This window comes from Camarhynchus parvulus, chromosome 7, assembly GCF_901933205.1.
Source record: "Camarhynchus parvulus chromosome 7, STF_HiC, whole genome shotgun sequence".
Classification (NCBI taxonomy): domain Eukaryota; kingdom Metazoa; phylum Chordata; class Aves; order Passeriformes; family Thraupidae; genus Camarhynchus; species Camarhynchus parvulus.
In genome coordinates this window covers 21,720,856-21,742,215 of record NC_044577.1, presented here as the reverse complement: position 1 = coordinate 21,742,215, position 21,360 = coordinate 21,720,856, and the positions used below count along the sequence as shown (strand labels likewise).

The 21,360-nt window shown below is 37.6% G+C and overlaps 1 protein-coding gene across 1 annotated transcript in view; it reads right to left on the bottom strand.

Annotated features, from left to right (window-relative positions):
- Positions 1–449: 449 nt before the first annotated feature.
- PLA2R1 (phospholipase A2 receptor 1) overlaps positions 450–21,360 on the bottom strand; it is a 37,492-nt gene continuing 16,581 nt past the window's right edge. Inside the window, exons 11-30 of the mRNA XM_030952597.1 lie at positions 20,520–20,689; positions 19,341–19,543; positions 18,694–18,839; positions 18,128–18,212; positions 17,632–17,764; positions 17,202–17,237; positions 16,634–16,791; positions 14,131–14,195; positions 13,683–13,786; positions 12,265–12,407; positions 11,322–11,439; positions 10,416–10,546; positions 9,711–9,846; positions 7,077–7,315; positions 6,382–6,550; positions 5,346–5,486; positions 4,805–4,921; positions 4,186–4,362; positions 3,498–3,527; positions 450–3,284 (exon numbers count right to left, since the gene is read on the bottom strand). Of these exons, the coding sequence (XP_030808457.1) occupies positions 3,067–3,284; positions 3,498–3,527; positions 4,186–4,362; positions 4,805–4,921; positions 5,346–5,486; positions 6,382–6,550; positions 7,077–7,315; positions 9,711–9,846; positions 10,416–10,546; positions 11,322–11,439; positions 12,265–12,407; positions 13,683–13,786; positions 14,131–14,195; positions 16,634–16,791; positions 17,202–17,237; positions 17,632–17,764; positions 18,128–18,212; positions 18,694–18,839; positions 19,341–19,543; positions 20,520–20,689 (2,719 nt within the window). The 3' untranslated portion in view covers positions 450–3,066. The remainder of the gene's footprint in view (positions 3,285–3,497; positions 3,528–4,185; positions 4,363–4,804; positions 4,922–5,345; positions 5,487–6,381; positions 6,551–7,076; positions 7,316–9,710; positions 9,847–10,415; positions 10,547–11,321; positions 11,440–12,264; positions 12,408–13,682; positions 13,787–14,130; positions 14,196–16,633; positions 16,792–17,201; positions 17,238–17,631; positions 17,765–18,127; positions 18,213–18,693; positions 18,840–19,340; positions 19,544–20,519; positions 20,690–21,360) is intronic.

Below are 21,360 nucleotides of genomic sequence, written 5' to 3'. Positions count from 1 at the left end.
GAGGACACAAATAGGCTCCCACACAACTCCTCCACAATTCAGCAGGAAAATTCCTCCAGCCCATCACTCATTGCTGGTGGCCTCAGCTCACTACTGCAGGGAACAGGCAGTAGGCTGGGAGAATATCTGCAAATTAATGCCAAGATTCCATCCACCATCCTTACTGTTGGTGCTCTGGCTCCCACCTCCTTCCAGCACCTCCTGCACACAAATTCTGGTGCATCCTCCTCCATGCCCTGGGAAATGCTCAGACCACCCTGTGTGTGGAGATGGTGGGCAGTGCCCAGGTCTAGTCCAGTCACAGAGCCTGAAAGGAGGCTGGAGCCAGCTGTCCTCACACAGGATGAGCCAGGGCAAAGCCTGGGCACTGCTCTCATGAGACACCAGGGCCTCTCTTAGTAAAACTGGGGAGAGATTCAAGACAAATTACAGCACGGACAACTACCAGTCACATTTTAATTTTCCAGTTGAAATAATACAGTGAATCTCACTGCCAATGTCATCAATGTCACCAACAAAACCACAGTCACCACATACTCTGATCAGGGACAGTATAGGAGAGCTCTGATTAAGGGAAAACAATTGAAAACCACTGATAACAAAGTCCAGTAGGAAGACTAGAAAGCAATCATTGATTACATTCTTGAGTGAATAATATCTGCAGTTATAAAAAAGTTAAATGATGAAAGATTTAAGACCCTTATCCAAGGGTCTATTCCTTCAAAACCACTCCAAAGTAGGAAGAAAACACTGTTTCAACTTTTTTTCTTTAATACATGTTCATCTACATCAATGTTAATCAACAATCACTATTTTGAGGTTAGGTTTATTGATTATGCCATTACCCTTCAGATATATTTTAAGGAATAAAACATACCTCAAGGAAAATTGATAAAAAATCTATGTCAAGTTTTGTGGAAAATATACAACTTAATTAACCACATCAAAATCTGACCAGAGTCTGTATAAGTATCAACAGCACTGTAGCCCAATAAACACATGTCCCCAGAGATGGCACAGCTTAGTCCTGCAAACAAAAACCACCCTGCAAGCCACTCTGCTTGCTGTACTGTAAGAAGGCAGCATTTACACACTTCTCAGTGAATGTGATGAAGGGGGTTTATTGGTTTAAGTTCCTCCAAATTTGTTTGAATAGGTGAAATAGTAATGGGGAAAGAAGAGTTCATAAGCTTTTTTCCCTTTTCTTTTGGTGGTAAAAAGCTATCACAGGTAATACATATAAACAATCGATTATCTGGCAATTGTACTTAAAAGTTGCAGTCCATAAACTCTAATAATGGACTGCAAAAAAAACCAGTCCAATATATAAATCTAGAGGAGTGAACCAAAACTTAAAAAATATTACCGAAGACTAATGTATGGGGTCAAACTGCTAGATAGAACATACACAGAAAAGCTATTTGTATTTTATATGATCGAAAAATTTCAGATTAAGAACTTGTGATAGCTACAACCGTAGAAGTCATCAAAAAGAGTAAACCAATTCTGTAAACCGGCACAGAAATATTTTATGTATGAAAAAATTTTTAAAAATAGCCCTACACATAATTATGGCATGAACAGGCAATTTTTGGCCACGTGAAATCTAGGTTAAAGGCAGTCATACATTCCTGTGCATGTGCACAAATATTGTGTAAAAACATTTCATTTGGCTTTAGCTCCTTGCTTAAGTCTGAGGAACATACCTCCATCTCAGCGATATTGCAAAACTTTTAGAATGAGTCACCTTAAAACAAGGAAACTGAGAAATAGAACAACAAATGCAACCCTTTGCAGCAGCTTTTAGAGATGGAGGAAATGACACTAAATCCATTGTGAAGTAACCTAAGCATTTGTTTTTCCACACTGCAATAAAAATAAAAAATAAAAAAGCTCCCAGGTGTTTTCAGAGAGTGTGTGGAGGACTGGCTGGATTGGTGGAAATCCCAAAGAGAGTAAACATGTCTGTACTGGGCTGCTGTAACTGAGATAGTACAGAGACCTGAGCTGGCTCCTTCACAACCATTGGCAAAGCAAGGTGACAGAAAAATTCTTCTTCTTCCTTAGCACCTTGGTATGAACACCGAAAGGGAAAGTGTCTGCTGCATGGGGTGACAGGACTAGCACCCTTGGGGAACAGCAGTGTGTCTCCCCCACATGTCACCCATAGCTTTGGAGAGCAGGGTCTCAGCAGAGTGTCCATGAATACTGCTCACAGGAACACTGCAGGTGAACAGTAAGGTCATTTGTTCCATACTTTCAGAAAGATTTGTAACACGGGTTTTTCTTCAAACAGATATTGCCGCATTAAAAATGTGTTTAATGAAGGCTGATGGGATTCCATGTCTGAAATAATCTAGGTGAGAGATGGCATAGCTAAATCTTGAATAAGAAGCTGGATGCATCTCTAATGAATATAATAAGTTCAGAATGATGAAGCCATCATATCTCTAGACTAATTTATTTTATAACATGGACCAGGCATCACAGGCCAAACTACCAAAACTCTGGCAGTCCCAGGTCAAGAGAAACTTCATCTCCCTACAAGCTTGGAAATCAATGTGGCAAGAATCTATTGTCTGAAAAATAACTGTTCATTTTGCAGAAAAAAAGTCTTCCCCATAATCCTTGGAATATATTTCAGAGTTGCTAAATGCAAGGCCAGATTTTAATGCCAGCTCATAAGCAGGTTCTGCAAAGTACAAAAACAAAACACAAAGGCCCAAACATTCCCAAAGGAAAAAGTTGCATAAAAATGTCAACTGCTCTGGGACCTCAAACATGTCTGCTCCAGGTGAGTTGTTGGAACTTTATGGTCTGTGAGTATTTTCAATTCCTGGCTTGTCTCAGAGAAGAACATTTCTCCATGGCTCTACCTTGCATCCTCACCTCATCCTGCCACAAAGCAAAAGCTCTCCAGGGTAGGGAGCTCCTCCGGCATTGATACTGAGGGCCATGAGGTTTCCTCAGGATATGGGCACTCCGAGGGACTCCTGAGAATGAGAAAACCACTGTAGGTTGTGAAGTTTCACATGGAAGACAAGACCACTTGCTACTTCTGATCAATTAATTGTTTTCACTTCTCTCAAAGTCAGAAATGAGGATGCTTTCTTCCAAAGCAGGACTATCAGCATTAATCTGTGGCAAATAGGCGTTTCTGACCCACAGTATCCTGCGGAAGAGTTGGTTGTTCTCTTTGTGCAGGCACCACAGGAAAATGGAAATGGCAGCCAACATCACCAACGTCACAAGAACAGCCAGAGCTACAAGCCCACTGTATGATGCTGAAAGGGAAGAACAGAAATTGCTATTAAGCACATATAGTTAGAATAATAAGTAGTTTGGAATATAAACATACAGGTCTTTTAAGGAAAACATTACTACTCCTTATATGTCACATATTTCAAATTACACATTTAACAGTGAACAAATATTGTCTCACAAAATATCAGCTCAAAATGTGTATTATTCCTTATTAAAAAAAGTACAGAGTTTACCTTTTTCAGAGGATTCTGTTGTATCAATATCTGAAATAAAATCCAGAACAGTCACAAAATGACCCACAAAGGTTATTATGTATATTCACTTTAAAATGGATACTGAGAAGACAATCTACCTAAAACCAACAAGAATAGGCTATTCTTTGTTTAATTTGACTCATGTCAATGTTATTCCAACTGGCCAAGTTAAACATAATCTAGTATGTTATTTAAAATCCCTTTAATTTGGTGGAATATATTAATTGGCATTAGTGCAAGGATGAGCAGCAGTATTTATCCACTTTTTAAAGGACAAATTCATGAACAGAACCATGCAGAGGCAGATCAGCCCGGCTAGGGCGTCCTGCAGTGACTGAGGGATTTTGTGTGGGCTCTGAAACACTTGAGCTCTCTCACAGAGCACATTCCTACTGCTGTGGTGCCTGCACAGCTCTCCCAGGCTGGACCTGCCCTCCCTGTGGGGGCTGTGGAGGTCACCCTGATGTCACAGGAAGGGGCAGGGGCTGCCTGGGCTCCCCAAACAGAGGTCACCCCAGCTGCCTGGGGCTTTTAGAGGTATTTTTTTCCCCAATGACAAGGGACAGAATTAATGAGATGAAAATTGACACCAAGTAAGCAAGCAACAAGGAACAAGTAAAACAATGGTTATAAGGACAGGATTGCCTTTGCTTATGGAAGCACATACCTGCATCCATTTTACACACAAAACCCTTTTTTTCTTTGCATGGAGATAATTGCCAGACTCCATCTGTGGTCCTCAAGCTGATGCAGAAATTCCCTTTGAGATTATCAAATTCAGGCTCTCTGATTCCCCAGTTAGAATAATTTAAAGGAGAACCATCAAACCAGGAGATTGTCTCATCTATGGGCAGAAGTCAAAAATTATTACCAAATAGAATAGTATTTTGATAAATATTTCTGTTTCAGTCAAGATTTACCCTCACATGAAAAATACACTATTACAGAATACCAGGATTTTGTCTGTTTGGACACTCTATTACTTTCTTCTCTTGAAGGATTTAAAAAACATCCTATGTATCTAACACAGAAGACACTCTGCAGTGTATCTTTAAGAAGGAAAATAGGCATTTACATGCATGTATGCATATTGAGTATTCAGAATACTGGTAACCATTGCAGAAAGCCTCACTGTTTTTACTACATCATAAACAGGCACAAATCCATGAAAAAAAATCTCAAAAGACCAAAGTGTTTTAAAAAATGGTTATTGGAAATGGTTTTTGAAAAATAACCAAAACCCAAACCAAGTTCTTACATGCAGTTCTATTCTTCCCCAAACTTACTGTCTGTAACAAGCAGAATGTTCAACCAAACCATTTGTACAGAATAGCCAAAACTGTGTAATTCTTCCAAAATGAAGGCATTTTCATCTTCATCTTGAATAGTCAGAAGATTTGATCCTTCAAATTAAACATAGAACAAATTTTCAAGCAATCCATGCCATTAAAACATTGTACTTCAGCAAGTTAACATTAGGAGTCTTAATTAAAGAGCTTGAAAAGTCCGGTTATACATTATAAGTTCTTAAATTTGTAATAATTGTGAAAATGCTCAAGCAGATACAAAACTGTTCTCACATGACTTTAAAACAAATTTGAAGGCAAAAATGTTCATATTATGTTTTATTGTAGAAACCAATATTTTCACATGGAAAGGAACATTTTTTTGATGCATGCTGCTTCCAATTTCATAGCTGGCTTATGAGTTCCACTAACATTATCTTGAATCAGAGAAAACATATGCCATGATTTCAGTCATTTCAGAAAATAAATATTGATTTAAGATATCACAATGACATTTGGTAGTTACAAAATAATCACTTACCTTGATTTTTACAGACCTCATATGCTGTATCAAAACTCATGCCCTGAAGAACTGTGGAAAAGCTGTAGCAACTGTTTTTGAATTTGATCCAGGGTACAGTTTTTTCTGAACATAAGCCTTTATAGGCATTGAGTTTCTTTTCTGTGATAGAAGTAACAGCACAGCTTTATTGGCACAACAAAATACACATTAATATAACATTACACACACTGTTTTGGAGTAATGCTAATAGCATGTTATTGTGTTATGCCTCTATTTTTTCAAAGTGAAAATCTAGCACTTGCATATATTTGTATTAAATGAGTACAGCTGGTTTTATTTCTGATCAAAAACCTTGCAGGATCACAACAGCAGGATCAGGACAATCTAACTGGTAGTGATGCGCATGAGCTAACCAGGGGCCCAGGTGACCAACACCACTGAATGGGAACGATTTGAAGAATTGGATGCTGCCACAAGACCCTGCAGTCTGGCACTGAATGGAGCTCCAGACCTGAATTCTGGATTTTACTAAACCCCAGATGACTGACAGAGCATTACAGGAAAAACAACATATTTTAGGATACAGAAAAATATTCTCACCTTTACTAAAAAAATTGCACAATCTTTGATGTGTTCATCAGAGAAGGTATGATAAATATTTCACTTTGCTCTAAATGCTTCCCTTCTCCCATCCCACAGTTAATTTCAGCAAACTGGATTCATTGCCATTCAAGCTAGGTCATTAGCAATCCTCATTTTTCATAGACAATATAGTGTTCACTGAGGAGACAAAGTAGGTAATTTTCCTGTTTCTTTTCCATTATGAAAGTTCTCTTTCCATTCTCCTACAGATCAGACCTGATGGCCAATATTTTATTGGAAAAAAATGGTTTCACATATACGAAACACAGAGAAGTACACTTCCGTTTTAAGTAGTAGTTAGCCTTGCTTAACATTGCTTAACCTCTAACAATTAACCTCCTTTCACATATTTCCACTGTCAGTACACACACTTGCAGACGCAAAGATTGAATATAAACCTTGACTGACTTACTAGGTGGCACGTGGCAAACTGCTCCTTGCAGAAGTTGTTCACAATTTGCACTTTTCCAGTGCCCTGAGGTATCAATGTAAACACAGCTGCCCAAGGCCTGGGACTCGTCATCCTCCCAGGAGGTAAACAAAGACCTGGTCCCATCTGACCATTCAAAATTAAGCCCATTCTGCCAAAACAAATTTCCGGTTATTTTTCTGATATAATTCAGCACCACACAAGTTAATCTTCTTTTGGTGGCATCCTCACCAGAATTACAGAATGTCTTAATTTTCCAAAGGCCCAGTAAGGATCAACAAAAGGCAGAGCCAAGGATCCTCCCAACTCACCTCTGGGAGACTACAAACTACATCTAATTTTCTGTTTTCAGCAAGCAGTTATTTGGGCCATTGGGCTACTATGAATAAAACAATGAAATTTCAACATCAACATTACAAGAGATTTTTTTCCCTATGTTTTTAAAAGTTATCTATGGCTTTTAGTTTTCAGTAGTTGTTGTACCAAACTGGCTGTCAGCAGACTTACGCAGTATGTAAAAAGAAAAAAAAAAAGGAAGTTTAAGGCTCAAATTTTCCAGGGTTTCATCTCTAGATGCAAACTTTCTGTGACTCCAAATCAATGGCACAGCTCACTAGCTTGTTACTGGAAAATCTCCCTTGCAGCATCCCACTGACAGCCGGGAGCCTCCTACGTACATCGGAGGTGAAGAGCCCGATCCAGTGGCTGTATCCCAGGCGGTTGATGATGACGGTGAGGAAGGCCTGGTGGTACTGGTCTGTAATGCTCACCAGCTCTGCACTGTTTGCCATGCAGGCTTGCAATGCTGAAGACCATGTAAAATTCCCACTTATTAGTTTATACATTCTGTTTCCATATTCTAAAGTATCTGGCACAGGATACATATCAGAGGCATTGAAAAGATGTCTGGATGTGTCTGTTGCAAACAGGAAAGAAAAATAACTTATTTTTAAAACAGACAACTTGATCATAGCTGAGCAGCTTTTAAATAAACAGAACTATTGTTACAAACAAATTAAAAAATTGAAAACTCCTTGGTTTTAGGAAGGCTCTGTGAAATTTAAAAAAGAGAGCTCAGTTCAAATCCACTGCTGCTTTCTTTCATTTTAGTCTCCTTCAGAAAATAATTCAGAAAAGGGGAAATGGAATGCAGGCAGGATGGCAGAAGGAAAGAACCAGCTCATCTTTCCAGGAACTGACACATCTGTTTGGACATTTGAGCAAATTTAGCAGTTCACTACTGCCAGCAAGAGGCTTTCTTACTACTCCTTTCCCTGCTTCTCTGCTCTTCCTGCTGCAAATTCCTTGGTCTGGTGTTCACCTGACCCTGCACAAACCTGACACAGCCTGTAAAAAGCTGCAGAAAATGACAGTAATTAAAGGAAAATAAATTAAAAAAGCAGGAAGCAAGAAAAATATATAGAATTTTTCTGCTGAATTAGCAAACTGAACTGCCTGATAGCTTGGGATAGTGCCAAGGGTGTCTCACTGGGGAGGCAGGACGGTCCATTTAACCCAGGAGTACTCTGCTGTGCATGGGGCACTGCTGAGCTGCATTACAGCCAGACCCATGGGCCACTCTCAGATCCACTGCCCTGCTGGGAAAATCTTCAGTTGTAACAAACAGCATTTGAACCTTGTGAATTCCTTCAGCTTTAACCAACAGTGCTTAGTGGGCAAGTGGTCATCTGATATATGAAGGTATAGCTTGACTGGCCCACATCACTGGGATTCATTCCAAGAAAATAAACTTTTTTGGAGGGCTGTGACCAAAAATGGATAATTAGAGGAACGGGATGTTCCCCAAATGGCCACCAGAGACCCTCAAAAGACCCCTACTCTAATGTAACATAATATAAGCTCCAAGAAGTGATTTAAATATGCAAAAGAATTCACAGAACATTTAGCATATATGTATGAGTTTGAGGAAATGTAATGAATATGTATAAGTTTCACAGATTTCAACTAGTCTGTTGGCTGGCTGCAGGGCATGGAACAGGAGCAGATCTTCCCTGCACGCCTGGCACCGAAATAAAATAATCCAGCTTTCTGACACTGAAATAACAGTGTTGGAGAATTTTATTCCTGACTTTCAGCGACACAGCTGAGAAAGGTGGGTAGGATCCTGAGCACCCACTGCAGCCCAAACCCTTGCCAGAATCCCAGCCACCATAAGGCAACTGTTTTCCTTCCTGCCTTTCCATGCCTCCTCCATCTGTCTCAAGCAGCAGCAAGGGGTCAAAATACAAACAATTGGGATGTAACTGAAACAAACCAGCAGGAAAGCACATTTATTTATTTTTTCTGCACCATGTATTGGATCACTCCAGCCCTTCCCACAACTGTAGTTCTCAATAAATGATGTAAAATCCAGCTATGTTTTGCCTGAGTGACACATAAGCACTGCCCAAAGCTGGTACTTGTTCTGCTTCCCAGCTGCCTGTGCCTCCCCTCCCAGGCAGCAGCAGCAGAGTGTTGTCTCTGCATTTTAGGGTTAAATGTAGGGGTGATAATACAATATAGAGCTGAGCCATACAAAACCACCCTGCAGTAGAGGCAGCTGCCAAGGAGACTCCCCACAGGCTCAGATGCCAGCCCTCCCTTCGCCCCAGGGTCACCAACGTGCTGCTGCCCTGTTTGGGTGCTGTGTCCTGGCAGTGTCCTGCTGGCAGAGGGACTGCCCTGGCACCCAGGATGGGGCTCCAGAGCTGCCCACGGGCCCAGCCCAGAGGCAGCACCAGAACGTGGCTTGGGGAAACACAACAAACCCTGTTCCTCCCAAACACTTCATGCTTCTGGCAAAGGAACTTTATGGCACCAGAATTAGAGAAGCGTGGCACTAGAAAACAGAAGCCAAGCTCTATTCAATAAGCCAGTCAGATCCACACTGTTCAGAAAAATCTATTTGCTACAGTATCTTCTGATCTAACACTGTAGGTTACAACCCCCCACCGTAAATCATATTTTCATCAAAATCATCCTCAGTTTAGCCTTTTGTGGTTACTCTGCAGCCATGAGAGAAAATATGAAATTTCATCTCTATTTCCAATTCAAAGATACACTACAGAATGCTCAAAGTTAGGAGGAGAAGTTAATAACAGAATGTTTTTTAGCAATTACTTCTACACCCCAGCTACTGGTTTATTAAATAGTGTAGAGCTAGTCTGTCCAAACATCAAACTGTCTTAGAAATGTTTTATGTTCCTTGTTTTAGAGACACTTTTAAAAAGCTGCTTCTAGATAAAAACAAAATAAGACAAATTCCATACAGTAAGAAAAGAGAACACAAGCAAAGCAAGACAAAACCTTACCCTGAGTCTTTTGGCAGACAAACCCATAATTTTTCTGACAGTTTTCTAAATACCATTTTCCCGTAAAATAAAAATTAGGGCTATTTGATACCAATGTACACAGTGGAAGTTGATCTTGAATGTTAAAATGCTCTCTCTGCAATCAACACAGAACCTTATATTAATTTAAATATACACAGTGTAAAACAATGCAGCATTATTAAATTAAATTTAAGAGAATAATTATCTCAAAGCCTCTATAACAAACATTTAGGTAGAACAATGAACAGTCCCATAAACACAATTTGAAACAATAAACTCATAATTAAAAAGCCACAAGCTTCCAGTGAACAATCCAAAATGCTAACCCAAATTGGGACCAACATGTTGTAAAACAATGTATTAAAATAGGAAATTAATAATCTTGTTCCTCAACTTTGCTCAGAACAAGCATGTTATACTAACCACATGATTCTAAGTTTGCTGCTTAAAACCAGCTGCAAGAGAATATGAGTAGAGCCGCAAATTAAGTGAATGTCTGTCTCAATAGTGCCTTGTTTGCTACTTCTAGTTGTGCCTGTAAACCTGTACCCACAGTTCTTCGAAGTTGCAAAAATGAAGAGCAGCTTGAACTGCTGTAACAACTTTGGCCCTGACTTATGGAAGTCATGATTTTTATGGATAAAGCCAACTTCTCACTGTCACAACCCCCCTGAAAATACTCACATCCACTAGTTCAACTGGTGACCAGTTAGAATACATCTGAGGATTTTGATTCAGCCATTTTTCATAATCATCACTCTGGAAACCAATCCAAACACTTGTTTTCCGCCCATATAGATTCATTGTTATGAAAGCTTCAAAATGAAAGAGAAACAAAATAAAATAGACCAGTAAGAATTTAGGGATAGAAGAAGTCTCTTGCAACACACTAAAGCATTGAAAAAATAATTTCCAATCAATGATGTTACACAGTTACCAGAAAATAAGACTTGAGTAGTATTTCAGTATCATCTTACCATAAATTCAGTTAAATTGATTAATTTCAATTGGGTTAGGATTAGTCCATTAGCTAATAATACCAGTCCAACCACTATACAGTCCAGCTGAAGAAGCTTTTCCCAGTTTTAGTTGAAGATTTCTTAACTAAAGATAGCCAGTGAGATTCCTCCCACATCCAAATAAGTGGTTTTACAAGTGTGTGTGAAATTCAACTACCGGTTTTTGTTCATAAATATTTTCAAATTTGCTGGCATTTATTTCTCTGACAGTTCCAGCATGGTACTATACTACAGATAAGATTTTAAGTACTACTGCAAGATAAAAATGAGATAATTAGGTAGAAATTTTAAACTGCAAATTTTTAAATGGCTATTCCCGTTTTGGGAGTATTTTTAAGGCATGGTAAGCACAAAAGAATTTGCAATTATTCCTTAAAATGTACCTGTCATATATCTCATTGAACCTTTAAATTTTGGCAAACTGAGAAACGTTAATGTATTTAAAGCAGTGGGACCATGGGTAAGAGCTGAACAATCTTCTTTCCTAAATCTGTATCCAAGATTAAACTTTACTACACCATCCTAATGAAGATGACGTGTTATTTATTTAACAATATTTCCAGCACTGTACCTTGCTCCAGTTCATCTTCCAGGATAGCAAGTGACCCATCGTAGTTACTGCAGAATGCCTGTGCAGAGTACCAGTTTCTCAGATGTTCTGGATCCTTTGGAATTTGTATTAAAAAGCACTGTTTCCAAAAACAAAACAAAACCAACCGAACAAACTTGCTTTGTTTGCTTTCCTCCAGCCATTTATCAATCACTAAGAGTCATCACTAAAACATTTCACATGCTGTTACTGAATGTTAAATATTTCACAGCTTTCTGTCCTGCCACGGACATCTCCAGCACGCTCAGTGTTCGTTTCCAGCTGTGATCTGGACTGCATTCAAATCAGTTGTTTCAAGGCAAACAATTGAGGTTAAATTTATCCTTGCAGCCACTGCAGTGAGCACTGGGATAAATTCAGCCACCTCAATGCATGTTGCTAATAAGGAACTTAGGCATTTAAGAGAAGCCAGATGAAATAGTTACCTTTTGACCCTCAATTGTGAATTCACTTTGGCTTATAATTACCTTTAATGAAGGCCATTTGAAACAGCATGCTTCAGAGGACAGCAGCAATTAGGGATCCATTTAGCACATCAAGGGGTTAGAGACCTCTTTTGAGATCATAAAAGACACTTGAAATTGTCATATGTGGAAGAGAGAATGAAGCAGGCTTTTTATGGCAAAGGCACAAATGCAATTGCATAGCTTTTGCATATATGAGTATTTACTCCCTGAAACTAAAGTAAAATTTTTAACACGTTGTTAAGACAACTTCTTAAAGTTGGGGGCAGCTATTTAAGAGCAGTAAATCTTGGTGTCACTGTGTCAGTGGTTATAAACTTAAAAGCTCTCCTTTCAGAAATCAAGAAAATCTTCAAATATCAAGTAATCCTTAAGTATGATTTCTGTCTTACATATGGAATGCATTTTGAACAACAAAACAACATAAAAAAAGGTTTTACTTTGAATCCAAAGTGCAACCAGCCTTTGGGACATGCTCCTTGTTGGTACGGGTCTTTTGGAATCTCCTTCTCTATCTTCTTTGGAATGTTACGTTTACAAATGCAGGGAAGAGAAACAGAACAGTTTTCATCACCCCAGAGCCCTGAGCAAAAAGAAAAATCACAGTTCAATGTTGGTTTGAGAATTGGAAAGGGTTTTTTAAGATAGCTTAGATATTGTTTATTATCTGAGTAAAAAAACATTCTACATCAAATACATCTGGACGTACTGCATTACGGTGGATTTGATGGTTCGTGGGCACATCCTTTTATTTCCAGTTTAATTTTATCAAGTAAAACCAATTCCTCTACACTGAGTCATATAACATGTGACTATAAAGCAATTTATTAAAAAAAAAAAAAAAAGAGATGCCTTCCAGATAAAATAGTTTGACTTCCTTACATTGAAAATTTTTGGCAAGATCCAAGTGATGATATGAAATGCTGACCTGCTTAGGAGGAAAACACACTTTTCAGAAACTCAACAAATTTATAGCTTTGGCCAGCTGAGGGGGGAGGGTGGGCATCTCTTCCTTTTATCTGATACTAAATATGGCAATGGCAAACTCAAGCATTCATAAGTCATGAATCAAAACCCCAAGATTATGTGTGGAAAAAAGAAGATTTTATGCTTTTTCAGTTTTGACTTTCGAGCCTGGGACTACAAGACTGCAGCTGCATTAATCTTTCTCAGCTCTTCTCACAAATACAAAGCTGGCTATTTTTATTTTTCTTGGAACCTGACCTGTTTACTTTGATTATATGATCATCAGAAAACAGACACTGGAAAATTATAGAAGTCACTAAACCACCAGTACTGTCACTTTTTTTTTAATACCCTAGTAAAATATAGAACTTTGCCATGATTGAAAGGCTAGCACCAAAATTATGGCACCCAAAAAATCCCTCAGCAGATTGGCTATGGGATCAAAAATAACGTAGAAACCTGAGTACTTAAAGTCATGTGCTGATAGAAAAACAGTTTATAGATGTAGGAAAATTTGTTCCTAAGTCCATGAGGGTCATTTGGTTCTGAGAAAACTGTGAACACCAGCAATGCATTAACATTACTGCTGTTCCACATAAAAGCTCAATGAAAACTGAGGTATCAATATCACTGGAATCTTTGTATTTTGACTTTAGAGAGCTGTAACTATTAATATACTTTTAAAACCTAAAGCCTAGTCTCTAAGCATGTTAATGATATTTCATTATTATTTTCTTAATCACAGAAGGAGTCATGCAAATTATAACTATGGAACAGGACTTTAATATGGATTGCATTTCTCAAAAGCAAAGAGAAAAATAGAAACCCTTTGGCCAACAATAGAATAAAGTTACAAATTACTTTAGGCAGCAAAAGGAAATAGAAAAGAAACCTGTTTGTGATGAAATGAAGCCACATCTTTTCCCTGGTTTCTGCAGATCTCTTTCCCTCCCTTCATCCCAGTTCTGGTACGTTACTGGTGATTCATCTCTCCAGCTGCACAGAAATATTAAGAATGAAGTTTCACTTTTCCCCCTTTGTCCTATCCTTACCTGAATTCACACCCTTCATCAAAGCGTTCAAAAGCAGATGCAAGGGAGAAGAAAATAAACAAACAACCACTGTGACCAAGGTCAATATAAATGTCTTTCACAACCTTGCCAGAAGAAATACTTCAATGTGGAGATAAATTAAGAGCAATATTATCCTGAATGATATTTACATGAGAATTGAAATTGTCTCTTGAATATCCCTCAGTCACCAAACTGCTCTGGCCCATCATAGTGTGACAGGGCATGCCAAGCACAACTCACAGCACTGTGGCACACACAAGTTCTTACCGAAACTCCTCACTGAGGTTTTCTGCGTGCAATCCAATCCACCAGTGAACATCAGTAGCTGAGAGCTATAAAAGAAATGGTTTGCCATGTGTTTAGATGTTGTTGCCCTTCTACCAAAGCATTAACAAACTCCTAAAGTCAGACTGTGTATTCAAGTAGCACCTTCATTGGGTTCCAATGGGAAGAACAGGTACTAAATCATGTTAATTCATGTAACTTCAGTGGAATTATTCTCTTGAGTAGAGCATGATTTGGCTCCCATATTTCCACAGGATTGCTGATGTGTCTTCTATAACCCAGGAATTTACAGTTTTTAGAAATTTACAGCCTATCTGATTTGAAAAGACTGTCATGTTAGACCATAATTTGTTTTCACCCAATTCCTAAAATGAAACAATAGCAAATGTTTCCTTTAAGCAGTAATATAGTGCTGATCCTTGATGTTTCCAAAATGCTTTCTGAACATTTACTAACTTTGTATGGTTCATACCATCTAGAGATGCTTTCCAGATTGATTTTTGTTCTCATGAAAGGATCTAGACCTTTGCTTCTAAAAGGCCAAGTGTTATTGAAAAGGCATGGAAAATCTAATTCCAAAGCCATGTGTTATTGTTTTGTTGAATTGATTCTAGTTTCAACCATGAATCGGTTTCACTTCAGGGTCAGCCACTCAATCACAGTTTGGGGGCTTTTGGAAGAAGAAAAAGCAAAAAGTTCTGAATGTTCAGGATACTAGAGGAGTCGCCCTGTATCTGTAAAACTTTTTTTTTGTCAGAAAGAACTGACAAAAGCACTGTGTTGCACTTCCACACTCTCCTTCAAGTTACAGTTAGGATTTCTCTGGCTCACATCTTGTTTAGAAATATCAAATGAAGAAAACACATTTCTGACAAAAGACTCTGGAATGCTCTCCGATTTGGTATTGCCTGGCTCCTGAGTTTAAGTTTTCTAATCACAGCATTCAGCCTATATCTTACAGTTTTTAAAGAAACAGTGAAAAATGTGATTCCAAATTCCATGCTAAGAAATTTTGACCAAGTTTTCAAATGACACATGCAAAGTCTATTTGGACTGCTGAGTATTATTTTAGTGATTGCCATACTCCTACTTCCACAGCAAAATAGTTACAACCACTCAGGGACAAATGTGGCTATGCTGAGAAAGCTCAGCCAAACCCAGTAGGCTTTAAAATACCTGTGTATGTTGTATTCTGAGGCAAAACTTCTAGGAAGTTAAGCTGATTTCCAGTACAAAGAGATTAACTTTTCATTTTCACTGCAGAATGCTCATAAACTTTCAAAATACCCATTAATTTTAATGATCAATCCACTTTTAAAAGATCTCATGTAAGTAAACATTACTTTAAAGCAGCATTCTGATTATCCAGGATCTTAAGTTGGAGAAATATATGTTTTTAAAAATTTATATAATTTTTTAAAAGTCATAAATATTCAGAGTTAGGTAACATAGTAATTACATCTCATCACAGTCTCTGGTAGATATGGAAGAAGACAAGACAGCATAGCCAGTTATGTTGCTTTTCATTAAAAGCTTTTTCTGCCATGATCTTTTTAAAGTTTTAACCTATTTTTAAAGTTTAAATCTATTTCATCATGCTTTAATATAAAATTACTTAAATAGAAGATAAAAATTATCCATAATTCCTTGGAAAGTGAAAGACCCCATATTACTACAACACAATTCAATTTATGCTGTTACAAGTTAAAAGCAGAGAAGGCCTGTACACAATAAGTGTGGGTCAAGAGCTTTTCTATCCAGAACTAGATGTTCTTTTAAAGTTTACACTACAATATCCCCTTCACATTACAGCTGTAGAATTTTGTCCTCAGTAAGGCAGACAAAATATTTGCATTAATTTTTAAAATTGTCATTATTTTGATTTTACTGAGAACACCTAAAAGGAAACAGACTCAGTTTCCTGGGAATTCATCTGCTTGTGAAGCTATTTCTCACTTTCAAAGCTGTTTGTTACATCAGAAAGGTTCTAGAGAAATTCTGCTGTAAACCAGAGGAGGAAATTTAGACGAAAATGTCTTTTTTTCCCCATATAAAAATCCATTGGATTTTTAAAAATCCATCACAAGGAGGAACCATGACAGCTCCCCTTGGCCAGGGAGGGGTGGGCAGAGAGGAAGAAGCAGAGAGGGATGTATGCCACACATGAAACATACTTTTCTCTTTGCCCTCAGTTACCTTCCCAGCTATGGGATAGGAATCTGGCTTTAGCTCCTCTTGGGTCTTTTGAGGCAGATTGATCAGATGCTCAATAGCAGAGCTGATTCTGCAGATTTGAAATGTTATTGACTTCTTAGGCTAGATAGGGCTTCAGCGAGAGATATGGGAAATGAAGGCAGCAAGAACATTATTTCTAAAGTAAAATGTCTTTTAGATTCTACCTGGAATAACAGAAGACAGATTCTCTGAAAGATATGACAGAAAATAGCCTGAGGGTTTATTTTTTAAAAGGGGTGCTTTTTCTTACCTTCCTTATTTTATTTTGAATAAAGGTTTGTTCACCAGAAGAATTTATTATTGCCAATCCACCACGAAGCCAGCCACAGACAAATTTACATGTTTCCCATTCTGCAGGGCTGACATGGAAAAGATATTCTGCTCCTTGATAGTATGACCAGGGCAATTCTAGAAAATAAGCAAAAGAGTCAGTGGTGTGCAGGGGTAAAAAACTCATTTCAAGCCTCATCTTTTTTTACCCCCATGGTCTGCCTACAGCCACATGTCAGAGGACAAATATACCACTAGGAACAGCAGAACCATATTTAACATATCAATTTGTGGTGACAAAAAATGGACAATGAGTTTGGTTTATTTTCTAATACTCTATCCCCTGAGACTGCAGCAATATCAAGAGCAGTATCTGATGCTCTGGTGTTCCTAAACAACAGTGGCAGATTTGATCTCTAACAAATAGTTCTTACAGAGTTTCTTACTGTAAATTTTCAACATAGAATATTTAGTGATTTTATTTTTAACGAAGGCTTAAATTGTATGTCCAAGTGATATTGTTTCAAGATGAAAAAAAAAAATCATACCAGCTGTGTACCAAACTGGACTCATTGGTTTGACACCTGCAAAAAAAAACCCCAAACAAACAAAAAATCATTAAGAATATTGCTATTCTTGTTGAGAGAGAAAAAGGGAGTTAAATGTGGAATAAAATAAAATAATTGCCACACTCACTAAAAAGCATTTACAGTAGTTTTTATGAATAAAAACTTTGAATGGGTATTTCCAACTAACTGGTAATCTTGCTATATGTTTTTAAATTGGCTGTTCACATTAGATCTGTTAACTGAACAACAAACATAAGTGGAATAACCCATTTGTCTTTGCCATGATTTCATGCAGAAGACCAGTGAGAACTCCAGAGGTGGCTAAAAAGGAGTCTTTTAGATTTTTTTTTCCTGTCCCTACTGAATTGCAAGTAATAGAACAGACAGCGCATGATAATTAACATTCTACCTTTTGGTATTTTGCATATCCATTCACGCTTTTCTTTGCAGTGTGCTGGAAAGACTGTTCTGTTTACTTTGAACACACCACAGCTTCTTGAGTCATCTTCAACATACTTGTCCTCCAAAAATGAAGATACAACCTGAAAACAGCACATTCTCTTTCACTGACAACGCAAGATGAAGCATTTAAAAACCTCATCATGGAGAAAAAGGAAGGATTTAGACATGTGTGTAAAATAGGAAGAGCTAAGCAACAACTAGAGGACTGCCTAAATTATGATGGTAAAATACAAATAATAGGGTCCATAGTCGTTCTCTCAATGCCCTGTCCAATTCATTTGCAACAGAGTTCTTCATAAAAATAAGTGACTAGCTATGAAACCTAACAACTTTTTGACATGATTAACAGCAGCTGCCCACATCTAAAAACCTTTGCCTCTGTTCAACGTATGCTCAGATGTGACTTGAAAGGTTACTGAAATACAGAGTAAACAGATAGTTACAGGTGTTCTGTCAGACCACTGCCATGTCCCTCCAGAAAGTGCATTTCTTTTATTAAATCCAATCCAGAACTGTCTCTCTTCTGTTCTATAACAGAAACAAAGAAAATAACATTTCTCATGAACTTTTCCCTTAGGCATTTCAGAAATAATTTTTCAATAGTAAAAATACACATCTTAATTTCTTCTTCAATTCAATATACTACTCCATAATACATTTCTTAACTTTTTAGAATTCTTGAAGTAAACTCTTGCTTTTCCACTAAAATGTTAGATTATGTTTTACAAGATGAAAACATTTAAAATAGGATTAAAATGGTAGAACCTCCATTTCAACGAGGAATGTTAATTCACAAAAACACCACCTTGACAACAACAGCTGCTCAACATTTACCACAAAGATCATCTTCAAATAGAATCACATTGCAATGCTGCTGATGCATTTCACCCAATTTTCAGTTCACGTTAGAGTAAGGAATTCTTTGGATACCAGTAAAGAGGATGGAATAATGTCAAATGCAGATTAGTACAATTATGATAAATCTTTTTGGTGTTAAAAATATATTTACCTATCAAAAATTGTATATAATAGATTGTTTAAAAATGTTTCTTCATAGATGTGGCTAAAACTAGCAAGATGGGCTCCAAAATCTCGACATAATGCTTCCGCTTCGTCCCATGTTCTTCTCATCAGAACTTTTTCATTGTGAAATATCTGCAATAAAATAACCATTGTCATAAATTTAGTTTGTTTTAGAGAGCAGTTTTTTCAGAAACCCATAAAAACCAAATATTAGTCACAGTTTTTCCTAACCAAACCAGGTAAATTTCAAGCAAAGCTCTGATTCTTGTTACTTTCTCTCACTTTCAAATGCAGTGCAGGACGATAACTGGAAATTTTTGTTTGTTGAGTCAAAGAAATAATGCCTCATCAAAAATGTTTTAGGAACAGCTATGTGACACTTCGCTAGGCCAGTGACCCCAGGGCTGAGAAGCATCTTTTGAACTTTAGCCAACCACACGACACCCTTGCTGGAATGTCAAGCTTGATGGACAGCACTTAGCAGGAGGCAAGGGGAGGGGAAGGGAGAAGGTATTGCCACACCTGGGAAAGGACTGGGATAGCTAAAACAGGAAATTGCATCACACTGCAACAAACAGCATATCCTTAAGCTGATGTAGAATCAAAAAAACTCACAGCAAATATGACACGTACCTTGTAGCAGTTGAGCAGATTAGGTTCTGACTCCCATCCAAAATAGCAGGAACTTGAATATTTTTGAAAAGTAAGTTCAGGTTCTTCATAAGAATTGACTTTTTGCTTGCACAATGACATGGCTTTGAAGTTCTTACAGCTTTTCACCTCCCAGTAACCAACAGGGTGCTCCCCTCGCATAACCACACATCCTCCAGAATGACCTAGACATGGGAATAAGTGCTGAATATCAGAATATATCTGAATTTCGTGATTTCTTTGGTCAAGTTGCTGTTTTATTGACATGGGTTTCTGGATAAAAGCTTAATGAACTTACAAAACTAGCAAATTCTTTGGTCAGCAGCCAATTTATAAACCTCTCTTGGCTGGCTTGAGCTTGTAAAATGAACTAGGACAAACAGTTCCTCTCACAAAATGCACGAGAAAAATTGCAATTAAAAACATTACTCTTGCAAAATGCAGTAGTAAAGCAATAAATGTGAAGAGTCCAAATCAGAGAGCCATTATTGAAATGGAGTACCTTTATAAATATGTCTCTATTTTCAGATATTGCTTAGTGGTTTACGTTTCAAAGGTTGAACAACTGTTTAATATTTTTACTTTTTGTTTCCTTGGAATATTTTCCTAAGAATTACTATGAAACAAATAAGATCAAACTAAAGGGGAAGAAGAAGAAGAAACCTCCACACTGTTATTCACAGGAATGTTTTTGGCAACCTCTGGCTTATTTTTCATATAGAATGCAAATTTCAAACTGTGACTGTTACTGAATAAAATTCATTACTTTTCTAGGATCTTTTGCTGGAAGTCTCAGGAAGCCCTTGAAAAGCTCATGAAGAAATGTATGGAAAGCATCAAGTTTGGATTTTGACATTCTTTAAAAAATACTATGTATGCAACAAATGTATTATAGTTCATAAAGGAATGTATGAAAAACACCTCATGGGAAAAGAAGAATTTCAGGGATTAGCTGTGTCTGTAAGGAGGGCCTGACTGTGGGCAACCTCAGGTTGTGGAGCCAACAGCAGATGCAAATTTATCTCTCTGCTCTGTTGGCCAGGCAGGGAGGAAAGGACTGGGACTCTTCAGTCCCTGCTAAGCCACTGGTGCTGTGGAGAAGAGAGCACCCTCCCAGCTTCCATTTCCAGCCACTGCATTTTTTACCAGCATGCTACTCACGTGGCTGGTACTTGTTCCAGTTTGTGTAGCTCACTGAGTGATTCTTGCCTGCTGAACTGAGCCAAAAGTATTCTCCTGTGTTGTTAAGGTCTTGCAATCCTATCCAAAAATAAGTTCTCTCAGATTCTGCCATGCTGCGGATCATGCTGTTGATAAAAGCTTGTTCAAACCTTAATAAAATAACCAAAATAAATGTTTTTAGAATAAAATAGGTAAATTGATATTTCAGTGAATACCTCTCATGACATTATTTAAATTTTGTCAGAAGAGAAAAATATAATGGATGTACTTAATTTTCTTTACAGAATGCTGTGGGGAATTTGAGGTATAACTCCGTATCCCTATTTTTTCAGCACTTGAGCACATAAAAGAAACACTAGAATCAGATCTTAAAACCTCAGTGCTTGAATTGCAAGATATAAAGATAGAATGTATTAATGATGCACAAATTAAAACATGAAACTCCAGGTATGAAGGAAAAATGTTAGTGGGGTCTGAAAAGGCTCCAGAAGAAAGAAAAGAAAAACCTCTGCACAGAAGTGTCCTACTGAAATCAGCAGATACAAAAACCAGCACTAAAAAACCAGATCTGAAGGACCCAAAGCACCAACTGAACTGACTACAAAGAATCACTTTTTTCTTCTTTGACTTCTTCACTAAAGTTTTGTGAGACATATACACCTTTTTGCAAGTTATAACTGCTGTACATAGTAATCCAATTTTCACTTAAATACAATTAGTTCTGATAGAATTGTTATCCAAACTCAGAAAAGAATGGCTAAATATAAGGATGACATTAATACAAAAAACTGAATGTAACACTGTGATCAGTGTTACAGTA